The 15969-nt window shown below is 48.0% G+C and overlaps 1 protein-coding gene across 1 annotated transcript in view; it reads left to right on the top strand.

Moving 5' to 3' along the window:
- RANBP17 (RAN binding protein 17) overlaps positions 1 to 15702 on the top strand; it is a 323969-nt gene extending 308267 nt beyond the window's left edge. Inside the window, exons 26-28 of the mRNA XM_021698279.1 lie at positions 11125 to 11223; positions 13097 to 13224; positions 15192 to 15702. Coding sequence (XP_021553954.1) covers positions 11125 to 11223; positions 13097 to 13224; positions 15192 to 15288 — 324 coding nt within the window. The 3' untranslated portion in view covers positions 15289 to 15702. The remainder of the gene's footprint in view (positions 1 to 11124; positions 11224 to 13096; positions 13225 to 15191) is intronic.
- Positions 15703 to 15969: the final 267 nt, after the last annotated feature.

Genomic DNA, 15969 nt, shown 5'->3' with positions numbered 1-15969 from the left:
TCAGAATCGTTTACTTGCAAATTCTGTATTTGTTAGGATTTTCTGCTTTACTACAATCAGAGCAGATTTTGCAGTCAACATATCTGGCTTTGAATACTTCTAACTGTGTCCTTGGGATAGTTACTTTACCTCTTCAAAGATACCAGCACTTCAACCAGGGCAATTCTCAGCCTTATTGGAACTGGCCCCCAGGATCAGGTAGTTGAGCTGGTCCCTCCTGAAGTCTCATGCCCAGACTCCCCAAGACTTTAGCCAAGACCCCTTGCCTTAGCTCTTTCCCATTCTGTCACTCCTCAGCCTACCCCATAACTCGGAACATCGCCTCCATGGAAAAGAAGAACAATTCAAGTGCATACTTAGTTGAGGTCATGTGAATAAGGAATGTGAAGTAAACTGCCAAGAAGGAGCGATGAGAAGTGCAGGGCCTGGAGAGAACTCTCTCAGGCCCCAGAGAGACCCACCAGAAAGAAGATCCTAAGCAAGAGCTCTGTGTTAATGCCTGTACTTAATGTGGCATCTAGTTTTAGATAGGACGAAGAAGTTCCACTCAAGGAACTAAAAGCGTCAATTAGAGTTAAGTGCATTTAGGGACGATTTCTCAGAGACCCTTTAGGATTGGAAGGAAACAACGTGATGGGTGGGCAGTAAGAGATTGATAAATACTTGGGCTCCAGGAGCTTCTTAAGGCCACGAGGACCACATTTTTTTCCATTCTGTACCACAGTGCCTGGCCCATAGTAGGCGCTCAGTGAGTCTGTGAGCATTGAATACGTGTGAGAAATGAGGAGGGAGAGGAAAAGAAGGAGGGAGAAGCCCCTGGCACGGCACCCGACACGTAGTAGGCACTTAGTACGTATGTGTTGCCTGTGTGCACCTGCACATAATGAGAGCCAGTAGTGGAATATTAGTGACTGGAAACCTGTGTGCAGATGAAAGAAACCTGGCACGTCACGAGAGGGGCTCACAGCCTCAGAGCCCTCCAGAGGCCTGGCCTGTTTTGGAGTCTGCAGTTGAAGGGAGCAATTCTGGCCGCAGCAAATGATGTGCTCTTATCCCACAGAAGAAGCAAACCCTCCCTCCGCAACCCCATCTTCTTCCTGAGCCCCCTGCATTACAGAGAGGCTGGAAACAAATTGACAGAAACCTGGAGGAAAGGAACTCAAGTGATTTAGGAGAATTGAAGGGCTGGCTTATGGGGCCAGATTAAAGAAGCTAAATATGTATAGCTTGCCTAAGTGACAACTAAATGGGGCATTTGATAAGTCTATAAATACTTGGAAGATGTAAATGCCAAGGAGGAAAGGGAATTACTTAGCATGGCAGAGTGGACTATTGGCATAATGGGATAGTATTAAGAAAGGGAAAATGAAGGTTGAACATCAATAAAAAGCTTCCTGACAAAGAGAACCGTTCCTGACAGGGGACACAATTAAGTTATGCGCTGCGGGCCAAGGGAGGTAATGGCAGGTGCCATTTCTCAGGGTACTGGCCACAGAGCCAGCAAAGAGGGAGCCGAGATCCACCCCGACTGAGGCGCAGGGGCCAGGCAGGTGACCTATGCCTGTGGCCTCCTGATCCTGGAACAGGAACAGAGCTGCATCCGTCAGATGGATTGGAAGTCAGACTGCCCAGGCCTCCTAAAGGGTCGGACCATCTGGAGAGGGGCTCTACTGGCGGTTTGTCCTTCTTCGGTGTCACCGCCAAGTTCATTCACCTTGAACGGCACCCCATTGCCCGCAAGATAAGGCCCATGTTTTGTAGCACCCGTCCCTAAGCCCTTCAGGAGATCTGGCCCCTGCCTACCTACTCAGCCTCCTCCGCCTCCACCGCCCCCTCCACACCCTCTCCAGGCCCACAGAACTGCTCGCTGTCCCCCAAATATGTCCCCAAACCTGTGCACCTGCTCGCCCTTCTCCCACCCTGTGTGCCTGTCAGACTTGGCTCATTCTCTCCGACAGCTCCACATGTCACCTGTGAAACCTTCCTCGCCTGGCCCCCACCCGAGGCAGAGCTCATCAGCCACCTCTGGTCTCTTAAAGCCTCCCACGCAAGCTTCTGTTTGTGGCACTTGGTATGCTGTGCTGCCATGGCTTATAAACTGTGGATCTCCTTCCCTACTTGACCGTGAGCTCTTCTGAGGGCTGGGACTGTGTGCCTTGTTCATCTGTATGTCCCCAGGGTGTGACACACAGCTTGGCACAAAGTAGGTGGTCAGTAAATGTCTGAATAAATCAGGGAACCGGGTTCTGTTCCTGTCATTCCTTAGGCTTCCTATGTAATTATTAGGGCAAAAGAGCTTCCAAATCTCAGTAACTCTGAATCATCTCCTTGGCCTCCTGGCCAGCACTCTCTGCCATTTAGACGACTATAAATAAAAACCCTCAAATCTGAAAGGCAGCATGCTGTCCTCTGTGGTTTAAACATAAACTCTAGACTAATCTTTAATGGAAAATGCTTCCGAGGGCCCTGTGAATGTGCCACAAAAATACTTTTTCTCCCCACACAAAATCATTTGAACATAATAAGTAAAATAATCCTCCACTGTTGGTTATGAAGATTTTTAGGTCCATCTAACGATAAAGCCCTTCAGGAAATCAGGGAGAATGTAGTGACAGATGAGAGACAATGAAACATTGAACCTCCTACTGTAAGGATAATATATTTATTATGAAATACAATATTCATTGCACTCTGCTTGGATGACTGCACGAGATGCCCTCGTGCCATTATGCCTGATATCGCTCTGTTTTGAAATACGATATTCATTGGGAAATGTTGTGATGACCGTTCAATAAAGTAGCATGCTGTTGCCCACTCCCTTCCCTGATTCTCAGTGGCCTCGGTTAGAGTTTACTTTATCGCTGAGTATTTAACATAGACGTGTGCTTGTAGTCTCCGTCATGCCTATATACATCCGCCGGCTGGGGTTCATCTCACTGCTCCTTATTTCCCAAGTTCACTGTTGGACTGTTGGCTTGGGAGACAGCAGCAACCTCCCCACCGCCCTTAGCTCTGCAGGGGCCATCTAGCACCCAGCCCCTTCTCTCCACGGGCAGTCCTGCATTTGAGGCCATGCTCTTAAAGCTCTGACTTTATCTACAGCTTCAGGGGCAGGTTGTGTTTCTTGGAAGGATTTCATTGCCTGGGAAGAAAATGGGGTATGCACGCAAGGCTTCTGACCGCTCCTCTCTGTCTCTGCTACCAGACTTGCTGGGGCCCTCACCGTCTCTGGGCTGGACTTTTGCAGTAGTATCTAAACATGCCCCCTTGCCTCCAGTACCGACGCATCGTTGCCTTGCTCTGGTCTCCCATCAGTCATCGTTCTAGATCCCAGAGCTCAGCATTATTCGGAAATCCTTTGAAGGCTACCCTTTATGCACTGGCCCAAACTCGCTTCTGCATTTAGCATGACAGCACAGGCCTTTTAGAGCCTGGACTCAGCCCAGCCTTCAGCTCCCCGCCCTCAGCTCTGCTCCTTTCTACTCAAAAGAAGGGGCTAACTGTTCCTCAGATATCCCAAGCCCTGTCTGTTTTGTCCTTTCTCCTTTTATTTCCTCTTCCTGATACATCCTTCTTCCCCGGTGATGCTTATATGCATCTTCTAAGGTTCAAGCTAAATATCACCCATCCTATGAAGATAGGCTGGTCTTTTTAGGCAGAATCATAGCACGTGTGCCCCCTCTCTCTTGAACTTGTACACATATTTGCTAATTTAGGAACCCCCAGGGGCTAGGAGAGGCCATTAGAGGTTCTAGAACCTGGCTGTGTGGCTGTCATTCATTCGGGAATAAAAATTAGAGGAAAATGGCTTTGGAGGTGAAGGCTCTTCCTCTACATATAGATTTTCCCAACATTCCCACCCAGAGGAGACATAGATGACGTTTTTCCGAGCGATGCTGAATTTTTACGTCAAATGGGGAAAGTGTTCTGTTTGATGCTGGCAAGAGAAGAGTGAGAAAGAGTTTCCCAAATAGTGCTGAGTGGCAAGCCCTGCAGACTCCCAGTGCCCCAGGTTTTCTGGTTTTATTTGAATGCAGCAAGCTGCTTTATGAGATCTGCAGCCACTTGAAATATGATTTACTACTCGTAAAAAGTTTCAAATGGATAATGAAGATTCAAGAATGAGACTCACAGTGTAGCGTAGTCAATTTTGTTGCTCTTGCTCTCCAGTACATCTCTGCCATTGAAATGAATTATTTATTATAATTTATTTCAACCATGGAAAATAAAACTGTTTTCATTGTGATGTGTGCTGTAACGTTCAGAGTAGACACATTACATGCAGTACTCTCAATTAATTAATCCTGAAGTTTCGTTCCAACTTCATCTTCTTTCGTATAAGCCAGGAGACTGGCAGGTAATTCTTTCCCCAATAAACTATGATTAAAATGAATGTTTTCAGAACTAGGGGTAATGTCGGTAATGGAGAAAATTGAAACAACAGCAAAACTGGATGTGTATTTCCTTAGATTTTACGATGGATGGAATGGATGGAAAAGTTTTTTTAATATCCTGGGCGATTTATCACTTGGAGAAAAAGCATCCTTAAGCTTCGTGGAGGAGAGGGTGGAGGAAGAGAGTGCTGGTGGTTTAGATGTGGAAATATTCACTGCTAATATATAACCAGCTGAGTTAACCAATCCTGCAATACCTTTATTGGTAAAAAAGATGTTTTTCTTTTCTTTGCTTTGCTTTTTTTTTTAACTTCGAGAGCAAAGCTAGCATTGTGCAAACGCCAAGTAGGGAGGACTCCCAAATGATTTTCCAAAGGAGAGCGGGTCACCCATAATTGATTGCAATCTTGTTTCTTTAAAAGTAAGAGGCTCACGGGTGCCTGGGTGGCTCAGTTGGTTAAGCGACTGCCTTCGGCTCAGGTCATGATCCTGGAGTCCCAGGATCGAGTCCCGCATCGGGCTCCCTGCTCAGCAGGGAGTCTGCTTCTCCCTCTGACCCTCCCCCCTCTCATGTGCTCTCTCTCTCTCTCTCTCTCAAATAAATAAATAAAATCTTTAAAAAATAAAATAAAATAAAATAAAAGTAAGAGGCTCACTGCATCTTGCATTTTGTTTGATTTTTTTTTTCATTTAAAGTGCTAAATACTTGCTACTAGTATGACGCTGTAAAGACACAATAAGAATTTACGAAAGCGCTTAATATGTACAGAAATTAGAAGATTTAATGTAACATAGATGGTGGGGCTTAGTTAATCCAGGCAGGAAAATATATGCTTATTTGTCCATTGCTTTCATTTTTCATAACATTCCACTAATATCACATCAGTAGACGGCAGACGAAGAGAACAATTGATTCCTTTTCCCTAAAGATGACTAGTATCTAATTTGAGGAGGATCACATTTCAATATCTGCTGTGCACGTGGCCTCAGGAACAGCACTCGGTAATGACAGCAAGTCCCTTACTTCCACAAGCACTGAAAACCTGGAAGCTTTCCTCCTTCGGCAGCATTCAGATCTCCATCCTGGGCATGGGGCTCTGGAGAAATTATTGTGGAGTTGGGTAGAAGGTTTCTCTGCTTTTTCAGATCCGACTGCACTCTCCCGGCAATCCTGTTTTTGTTTCACTGTTTTTAACTAGGGCCAGCCTTCCCCCTGCTGTCTTACTGGCCTTCTGAAAGGCCATTTACGTATGTACACCAAGAGATTCCTGAGACTCAGGACCAGCTCTTCAGTTTTGGGTCCATTTATCATTGGTCGTTCCTCAAAACTTCACCAGCTCGTTGTATCAAAATCAAGAACAATCTAGCTTGACCAGAGGTGCGGAGAATTGTGTATTCTACTCCTCTTCCCATTAAGGCCCCTTACCTCACCGATTAAGACACCTCCTTCTGCAGACATGCCCTCTTGCGCACAGCCCTGACCATCCTTGCTTTGTCTTCCTCCCCTGTCCCCCCACTTAGATCCAGGCACAGGGAAGCCTCATCCAGGGCCTCTCGCCTTTTCTCTGGCTGTCCTTCCTTTGTCAAAGCAAAACCTCCTTCTCAGGCCCTCTTTCTACCACCTTTCGGACAAGACCAATTGCTCTTGTCCCGTTCCCATTTTCCCTTTCCCGGGTCAGCAGGCGGCACAGTCGCAGTACGCCTGACATGCACACGACCCCGAAGAGGGAAGAGCTGGGGTCCCCTCACTGTAGCCAGGCTTCGGGCCCTGCGCTGTCAGGGCTCATGGCGTCGCTCCAGCTCCAGGCTTTTGTCTGTCTGATACAGGCCGGGAGCAAGAGGGAGTGTTTGAGTTTTTTCATCTAGTTCTTAGAACTCTGTGGAATGGTTTTTAGTTACATTATTCAGTAGGCTCTAAGAACGCTAACAGTGAAAAGCGTTCACCTTGTAGGGAATGTTGTAACTCAAAGGAAATTAGCATAATTTACTAATGTTTTCAATGATGTTAATTTAAATTACTGTGTACATGGTACTTTTGGTGGGAGGGAAATTGTTATTTTTAGAAAAACATTCAATGAACCATTTTCCAGAGACAGTCTATTAATTATGTCTACTGTTGTTCATCTTGAGAGTCTGAAAATCTGTTAACCACATTTCTAGAAGCGTTAGGTAGGAGGCAGGAAGGTCTGCAAACTCTCCAGGAATTGCTGCCCTGGATTCTCATTGTGGGGATTCCAGCAGCTGCCTGACTCTTCGGCAGGTGGCACGGTGGCTGAACAGAGGGGATGCGGGTGGGCATCGGATCCGGGAGGCCCACTGAAGGTGCCAGAGTGAGGCGTGGCCGGAAGCGAGCCTCGCCGCCCACACCGTCAGGGCCCCAGCAGGCTGCGGCAGGAGCCAGACACGCTGCTGATGGACTCAGCACCGCTGCAGACTGGCAGGCAGCAGGCTGGCGTTGAGGGCGCAGCCATGGCCTCCGGACCCAGGCAGACCCGTGCGCGTATCTGAGTTCTCCCTCACTTCCGGAGAGCTGTAGCCTGATGCCTCGAGCAAGTAACTTCCTGCTCGGGACCTCAGCTCCGTAGTCTACAAAGTGAGGATAAGGCCTGCTTCAAGGTTAGCTGAGGGTTAGACCCAGCACGTGCCGAACAGGGTGCTGAGCACCCAGAAGGCTCTCCATAAGCGGTAACTGTTAGGACCGTGGGCAATGAGAAGACTCACGGGGCACGGCCTTTCCTGGGTGCCCCTGCTGGTCGGTGGAGAAGACGGTGCGTCAGCCTTCAGCCTTGGTAGCCCCCACGAGGGCTCTGGCTGCTGGCCGGAGGGACACCGGCGGCTTAGGAGAGTTCTCAGGCTCTGCACACAAGGGCAAGATCCTTGGAAATGAACAGTGTATTAATTTAGATATTTACCCATTTCAGAGTTTAGCCAGAGATTGAGGCCAGAACTCTCTGTTTTTTATATGATCCCCTTTCAAAATGTTCTTTAGCTCTGTATACTTTCGCTCTTGATAGTTCATCCATCCTTTCTCATTCATTCATGTACCCATTCTTTCATTCAGTCGCTATTTCCCAAGCCTCTGCTGTGGGCCAGAGACCATGCCGGGCCCTGGGGATACAGCAAGCAGGCCCTCGTGGTCTCAGCGCCCAGGAGTTTATAGACTAGTCTCACTACCAGTCATCAGCCGGCACTCACTGGGGCCGTGTGACTCCCACCATCCCGCTCTACCCAGCTTCTAGAGCCACTGAGCCTCCAACTCCCTTAGAGTACATACTCGCCATCTAGCAGCAAAGCCTTCAACACAAGTGCCATCTTTGCTTATTCTACATCAGCCGGAGATAGAACAGGAAGCGCCTGGTGTGAGAGCGTGTGGTCACCACCTTGCCACTGGGAGAGCGTGACCAGCATATCCAGGTTGCGGGGTCCGCTGTGCTTTGGGCTTGTGCCCAAAGCATCTTAGGGCGGAAGCGTAGGAGAGGGGCCGAGGGGAGAAGAGCGATCCAGATGACACAACAGAACTTGTCTTACCTTTCCAGGTCAGATATTTGTGGTAGCTTTGTGTTTGATTTGGAAGACGACAAGTTTTCAGAACAGCAGAAACACTGTCATTCAGACTCCATGCTAATACATGTGCCAGACAAATAGGGATGGTTTGGGGACTATTTCCTATGGTGGCTTATTTTTTGACTGCAACTCTCAGTGAAGTTAGATAATTGCAAGGAGGCTATAGTCTCGTTTATCTGAACATAATCAAGACATGAAATGGGGTGCTTCGTTGAGCCCTGAGATTCCATAGGTCACACCACAGAGGGAAGCCATAGTTGCAGTGAAGGAACACTAGTAATTTTTGGGTGCCTACTGGGTGGCAAACACGGTACAAAATGCTTGACACAGGTGAAGGAAGTCAGTCCTCACAGCAGCCCTTCAGAGTAGTTGCTATAATCCCCCGTTTTATATGTAAGAAAATAAAGGCTCAGAGAACTGAAGGGACTTGCCCAGCATCCAGGTTAGGTAAGTGGCAGGCCTGGATTTGGCCTCCTTTCTGGTTGGCTCCAAAGCCTGTCCCTACACACCATGTTGGTTTTGTTTCACGGAGGGCCATTTCCTACAGACTCACGCCAAAGCCTGTGGGAAGAAGGAAGGAGAAAGGAGTAAGTGCTGAGGCAGTGTGGATTATGGTTTTCCTAAGTGGACCAAGCCACACAGCTCCTCTTCCCAAATGGTCCCTTCCCTGGTTGGGCAGAAGAGCTGCTTGGGATAATACAGTGGATAATGTGTTTCAACGTAGGCCCTGGAAAATGTAGCCTCGGTTGAGCAGATCGGAAATGGCCATTCCAGCCATCCTGTAACAGTATGGAAGTGAGCAGAAGTTGGGGGAGGGGGGTCCTGCTCACAGCACTCCTTGTACTAAATCCTCTGGTGCTTTGTGACTCCATGCAGGCTGGGGTGCGCTGGTGCAGAGTCGCCAAGGGCCCTCCCCTCTCAGTCTGCACGTGTCCGTATCACTGAGCACAGAGAGCCTCCTACCAGAGGTTTTGCATTACCTGGAACAGGATTCTGTACTTCGGCATTTCACCCACTATTCTTCCAAACTGGGAGAGGGGGGGAGCTTCTCCAAAGGAATCTGCCACATCGCTTGTGCTGTTTCCCCCATACCCTCTAGGATTATTAGAAAGAAAAAAAAAAGTTCTGGAAATGAGCTGCCACGTCAGTAGCACTTGAGCAGATTTGCTCACTAATCTCCATTTTTCCGGAAGAGTAAAAAAATTTTTTTTTAAAAATCAAACATTTTAGCCAACTTTATTTTTAGAAAAGTATTTTATTCAAACATCGCCTTACTTATTACAGACATAAATACATGCATTCAGACAAATGAATCCACGGGAGAACCGTATAAAGTAATTGGCACATCACTTCAGGATGCTTTGTCAGTTACTGGAGGAGTTTGGTGCCTCTAACTTTAATCTTTTCCATTAAAATATCCATTCTGCCTTCAGATTGTGAAGCCCATAATATTTTAGACTGTCTCCATAGATCTGTTAGTTTTGCTTGTCAGTTTAATTTGTGGCTCTATGACTTTGGGTGGCTTGTCAGATTGTACATGGAAGCATGTAATCTACAAGTGATGTTCAGCGTGCCAGGCTTGAGACCTCGCCTCTCCCCAGAGAGACTGGACATACAGTAAGTGTGGAATTGGCCGGTTTCATCTGCAAGTAGCCTAACTGTTAGGATGACGATGATGATGTATGGGATGGCAGATGTTTCGGACTACAGAGATGCTCATTACTGCTGTTATCATATACCTTAAGCATTTGTGGCACGTTTTCCTCTCTGCAACACTTTTTATATCCACCATCTCATTTGATTCTCAGAGCTTTCTTGGGCTAGATTATTATTTCCGTCTTGATAGCTAATGAAACTGACACAGGAACTGGCCTGAGATCGCCAGGCAGATTGGATTGCAGAAGTGCAGGGGACGAGAGTCGACGCCACCAGAGCCCAGTCGGGGGTCGCGTGGGTGGTAGCTTGGCCACATAACTGCCATTTCCCCTGCGCTCTTTGGGGCACGGGAGCTCAGGGGCTGTGGAAATGGAAGGACTAGAGATGCCAAGGAAAGGCAAGTGTACCATCAGCTGAACGCAGGGGAGCAAAGCTTGTTTCCCTGCCACTTGCCCATAGTAGTGCAGAAACCCCAACCCTGGCTTTCCTCCTTTAATGTCACCCGCAACTGCACACATTCTACTTGTCCCCAGAGGGATCTTGCTTAAGTGCAGATCTGAGCATGTCTCTCCTTTGTCACAAACCCATCACAGGCTCTCCCTTCATCACGATGAAGTCCAGGCTCCCCAGCATGGTCTACCAGCCTAGCCCTGGGGTCTGGCTTCTCTGGCCCCCGTCTGTTCTCTCCTGTCACACTCAGTTCTTTCCCAACCTCCTTTTGCACTGCTTTCTCTGCCCAGAACACATTTATGATGCTGTCCTTAAACTGAACCCTCTCTGTGGAATCTTCCCTGCCTTCTCCCCAAAGACCCAGGAGCATCCCTCCCTCCTCTGCTAGCCCACTGCACTTGGCCCAGCCCTATTTCTGACTATCTGTCTGCTCTGGGCCCTGCCCCAAGAAGCTTCTAGCTCCTCCAGGGCACAGGTCACGGTAGATGCCTGTTCTCTGACCTCTCTTAGGTGTCTTACAGACTTTTAATTTAAGAGGATACATTTGTGTGTACATGTAAAAGTAAAGCGAGTGAGTGAACTAGTGAATGAAGAACAAATGAGCCTGAGCCAGCAGGAAACAGGACCTTCCGAGGTCGCATGGAATGTGTCCCGTTTCTCCCTCCCTCTGAGAGATGCTCCCCCTCCATAACTTGACCTCTAGTGAAATGAGAGGCAGGAAGGAAGGTGAGCTGGGCTTCTATCTGGCCGCTTGCATGGAGGAAAGCATACCAGGGTTGAGAGGCAGAGACTGATCCTCTTAGCTCTGTAACCTCTGATTTCTGCCCACCCAGAAGGTTCTCACTGAAGCCTTTGGTGGTAGAAACTCTTCCTCAGGGCACTGGGAGTCTTGGCCAAGAGTTCCAGCCTGCAGCATTATAGGCTTGCAGAGTCAAAGCTCTTTGTCCAGGAAGAGCCCTCATGGCTGTTGGCACGACGTAGGGGTAGAAGGTGAGCACATGACAGGCCTGGGGTTGGGGGGAACCTCTGAGCCAAGGTTTTATTTGACTCTGTCTTCTAGATGATGTCTGTCCTCATGAACACCATTGTCTTTGAAGACTGTCGGAACCAGTGGTCAGTATCCAGGCCTCTCCTGGGGCTCATCCTGCTCAACGAGAAGGTGAGTGTGATTGCAGTAAGGTCCACAGGAGGTGGTCCCTGGGAGGAGGGAGAAGCTGTATGCCAGGCCGAGCTGCGACAAGAAGAACAGAAGGAACAACGGAGCTTGAGCTGGAACCTTGAACGCTCTGGGGCAAGGCCATATTCCCCCAGAAGGCCCTTCCCCAAAGGCCTCAGATCTCCCTCAGGTAAGTGAAGGCCTCAAGACCAGCTCTTCTGGAACCCGGAGCCCCCACACGTTGGGCAGGTGGTTTGCTCAGTAGTGCTTCAAGCTCACCCTCATTCCCCTACCCCGTTTCCTGTGGAATTCCGAGCTACAGCTCTTTGCTCCTCTTATATTTTGGGATCCTCACTGCCCTATGTGGTCGTCGTCCCTTCAGGGACTCGCTGCAGAGCCAGCACCCTCCATCTGAGACCACAAGGCTCCAGCTCATAAGTGCACTCACCACCCGGGGCGGCCTCCCAGGCCCTCCAGCTTCCTCCTGGACGCACCCCTCGTCCCCCTGGCAGTCGGCAGGAACAGTGCATTACTGCTCGAGAGAATGAATTGTCTATACAGTAAGATGGTACTGGGGAGAAAGACAGTGAGATTAGAGGCAGCCACATACATTAAAATTCAAACTGAAATCCCAGCCTTGGAAGGAAACTAATAGAAGAAGAAAATATATCAAAAAGAGAAGAGCTGTCTCATCATTCACCTGTGCTGAAGTATCCAATTTTAGCCACATTCAGTAGCACTGTCATTCATCTTCCCTCGGTGTTATTGTGATTTAAATCCAAGCTCTATAAAAGAGAGCAGTTCTTTTAAAATGATTGAGAGGGAATAAGGGCAAATTCAGTGTTTAGAAAAAGCTTATGACATCACAATATTATACTTTACTGATGGAGGCAATATTTCATGGTTTGGGATGAAAAACTAATAATTTTCTATTTGGTGTGAGTCACTGCATCATTATAAAAGGGAAAAATAAGTAGTTTTGTGCATGCCCAATCTTGTTCAGGAAGACATTGTGGTTTAAGTGTAATATCTCTGATATATAGTATTTAAGTATTAGTCTGACTACATATTAATTATGTGTGTTTTTGATGTGGGCTGTTTTAATGTATGATGGAAATTAAATACCATGCTGTTTGGGCTTGGAAGGATAAACACATGACTGGCAAAATGTTGTCTTTGTGCTGAAATTAAGCTGTTTCCAGTGATGAGGAGCTGTGGGTCGTGTGAGAGCTTGTGTGTGGGTAGAAGCCTGCAGACCCCAGCAGAGGAGAGGGGCTGTGCAGCTCTTTGGGACCAGGCACGACAGGTGTATTTCTTAGTGCAGGAAGGCCCTCCCAGAACGAAGCAAGTCCCCTTAGGACCCCGCCTCAGCGGCGGGGCAGACCCAGCCTGAGCCAGCGGACAGGGACTTGGGACAAAGTCTGGGGTTGTGTGAGGACTCAGTCACTAAAGCCATGGATGATGCTGCAGCCTGAGAGGGGACCCTGAGCCTTTCCTCCAGTCACCCCGAGTTCTCCCTGTTAAGTTCTTCCCCTCCGCCTCAGAAGGGAAGAGGCCCTTCCTCTTTCAGCCTTTCTGTGATGAGTGGAGGTGAGAGTCAGGAAGACCTTCACACACTTGGTCCCCCACAGAGGACCTAAATTGTTCAGTGACGGTAGAACAATTATCACAAGAGATCTTTATGAGAAGGGATAATACAGTTTATACCTCGGAATGTATCTAGTGCCTTGGCTTAAAGTTCAAAGTGGTCCTGAACCGAAGCTCCTTTGAGAGTGAGGAGCACTGAGCGGATGGAGCAGATCGAGACCCTCCCCCACAGCTCTCTCGGGGCCCAGGTTTGGCGTCAGGGCCCTGAGGCTGTTCTGTCTCCCCACAGTATTTTAGTGAACTGAGGGCAAGCCTGATAAACAGCCAGCCTGTCCCCAAGCAGGAGGTCCTTGCCCAGTGCTTCAGGAACCTGATGGAAGGAGTGGAGCAGAACCTGTCCATCAAGAACAGAGACAGGTAAGCACTGCCCAGTAAGCTCAACATCTCTGGCTTATGGAAAATAACTGGATCGTGCTTAACACAGTTCACATACTGATGTGACTTTTCTGTTACACCTTGTAACCCTAGACTCAGTTTCTTTCCATCCAATAAATATTACTAGGTACTCGCTTTAAAAAAAAAAAAAAAAGATTTTATTTATTTATTTGACACAGACAGAGAGAGAGAGCACAACTGGGGGTGGGGGAGGAGAGGGAGAAGCAGGGAGCCTGATGCAGGACTCAATCCCAGAGCCCTGGGGTCATGACCCGAGCTGAGGGCAGACGCTTAACCGACTGAGCCACCCAGGCGCCTCATTTGCTTTTTTTTAAGCACCATGCTAGGCACTACAAAGGGATGCAGAGATGAATAAAATGCAGCCTGTACCCTTATGTACTCTATAATCCAACAGAAGATATGAAAAATAACTCACTGAAAAGGTCAAAAGAAGGAAAGCTCAGATCTGCTATGAAGGACGAGGGAAGGCTTCCCGGCATTTGAACAAGCACAAGCTTTGAGGTTAGCCGGACTCCAGTTTAAATTTTATCCCTGCCTTCTACAGGCTGTGTGGCAGTGAGTAAGGCAGTCAACTGCTCTGATCCTCAGTTTTCTCACCAACAAAATTGGTTGTGATATTGAAATGACAGAATGTTGTAAAGCATGGTCCCTAGGACAAAGGAGCCATAGTAAACATTAGTCCCTTCCTCTGCCCAACCTTTAAGAGTGGCTGGTTTTACAAAAGTTGCCAGTGAGATCTAAATGAAAGGAACCCAGACTTATCAGGTATGCTTTCATCCATTCATTTATTTAGAGCAGAAAATTTTATTGAGCACCTACTGTGTGCCAGGCATTGAGGATACCAGTGGTGAACTAATTGTTCAAGGTTTTTGCCTCCCAGAGCTTCTAATGGAGGAAACAGACCATAATGAACAACGTAGAAAGAAATTGTTTTTCGGGGAGGGGGCGGTGGAAGGGACTGCCTGCACAAGCCTTTTATAAAAGTGGTAACATTCAGATGCTTCACCATTTGAAATGCAAGTCATCAATCATCCCAAAACCACAGCAGCATGTGGTGGAGTCACCACTCTGGGCTCTGGCAATAGAAGGCCAAGTCGGGTAGGCTCTGCAAACACACGCTTGTCTGCTCGTCCCGTGCCACGATCCTCTGGCAGGAGGAAGAGACTGAATGAATGGGGACACCGCAGGTGCCTGTTGTGGGGGAGATTGCATCACTTGAGGCTTGGGAATTTGAGTACCCCCTCCTGAGCTGCTCTGTGAAATGATGCCAGACAGTCCTCCCGTTTAAGAGAGTACAAATGCTTTCCGTGTGCCGTGCACTAGGTTGAGTACTTATGGGCATTGTCTAAATTGATTCAGTAAATTCTCACTTCCCACAATCCCGTGAAGTAGCTACTCCAGTTGAGCACCAAGACAAGAGGTTAAGTGTTCATCGACGATCACCCCGCTAAGAAGTGGTGGAGTCAGGATTCGAACCCAGGTAATCTAGCCTGGTTTTCTCATCTGCAAAATGAGGATACGAATACCTGCCTTTGGGAAGACTTGTGATGCTTAGGTGAATTTATATGTAAACTCAACCCAGGGCCTGGCACATAAACTTTGAATCTTTTCTTTATATTCCTTACCATCTGTGTGTAATTTGACTCTTAAGAACAGTTTTTAAATAGTACACCCACCAAATGTGCCCCTCACAGTGGTCCAGGTATATCTGGTGGTAAGCCTTGTTTTCCGGGAGGGGAAGGAGGGAGGGGGTGTTGGTGGCAGAACAGTCGTGGGGCAGTGGAGGTGGGAGGCGGGAGGGAGGCAGGAGCTGAGCCAGGATCTGGGGCTCTCTCCAAGGTTCTGAGCTCCGCAGTGGCTTTCTCATCCAGAGGCTCACACCACCTCGGCCTTGCCACTGCCCCCCGCCTTTCTTCCTTTTTCCCCAGGTTCACCCAGAACCTGTCCGTCTTCAGAAGAGACGTGGCAGAGGCCCTGCGCAGCGACGGCAGCACCGAGCCGTGCAGTCTGGACATGATGAGCTGACCGCCTCCCCCGACCACGTGCCGAGCAGCCTTTACCGAGAGACTCTTGTGCGTCTGGGTCCCAGGACAGTGATGTTGGCTAGCCCAGGAGAATCTATTTTTCAAAACGAACAACAACAAAATCTCTACCTTTTTATAAGTCTGGCCTAATTATAAGAATTTATAATAGTGCACAAACAATGTAAATTCAGTCTTTGCTCTGAGAAAGCAAAAGATGGGTTTTCAGTCTTTCTATAAAATACCATTATCTTTGTTCTTATAATGCTCCAAAAGGGTGTAGAAACAATATTTAACCAAAGAACTTAATAAACCAGGTTTGAACCTAAGCCTGTACTAGTTAATGGTACTCTGTAATCAAGGTGGTGAATGTCTTGGAGCTACAGCCTTCAACGTGGATCCTGAGTTGAGACAAATACCATTTGAACCCGTTAAATTAGTAGTTTGTTACGAGTCTGGAAGAGGCAGCGTTGGGGTCTCTGAGCTGTGGGCCTTTAGAACGAGCCTGGGAGCACTCCAGAGCATCCCACAGGACTGCGCACAGCCCTCCTGGCCTCAGCAGCATCTGATAAAGTTGAGAGACAGTAACACAATTAAATGACTTACAAACAACGTTTGCTTTTCACTGGCATAAATCTGAAGTGGTTCAGTCTAGAAGGATTAAGCCGTGCAGTTACCGGCTGCA

Source organism: Neomonachus schauinslandi, chromosome 7 (genome assembly GCF_002201575.2).
Source record: "Neomonachus schauinslandi chromosome 7, ASM220157v2, whole genome shotgun sequence".
Taxonomy (NCBI): Eukaryota; Metazoa; Chordata; class Mammalia; order Carnivora; family Phocidae; genus Neomonachus; species Neomonachus schauinslandi.
The sequence above is the reverse complement of the archived record's forward strand: the minus strand, read 5'-3'. Positions and strand labels throughout refer to the sequence as shown.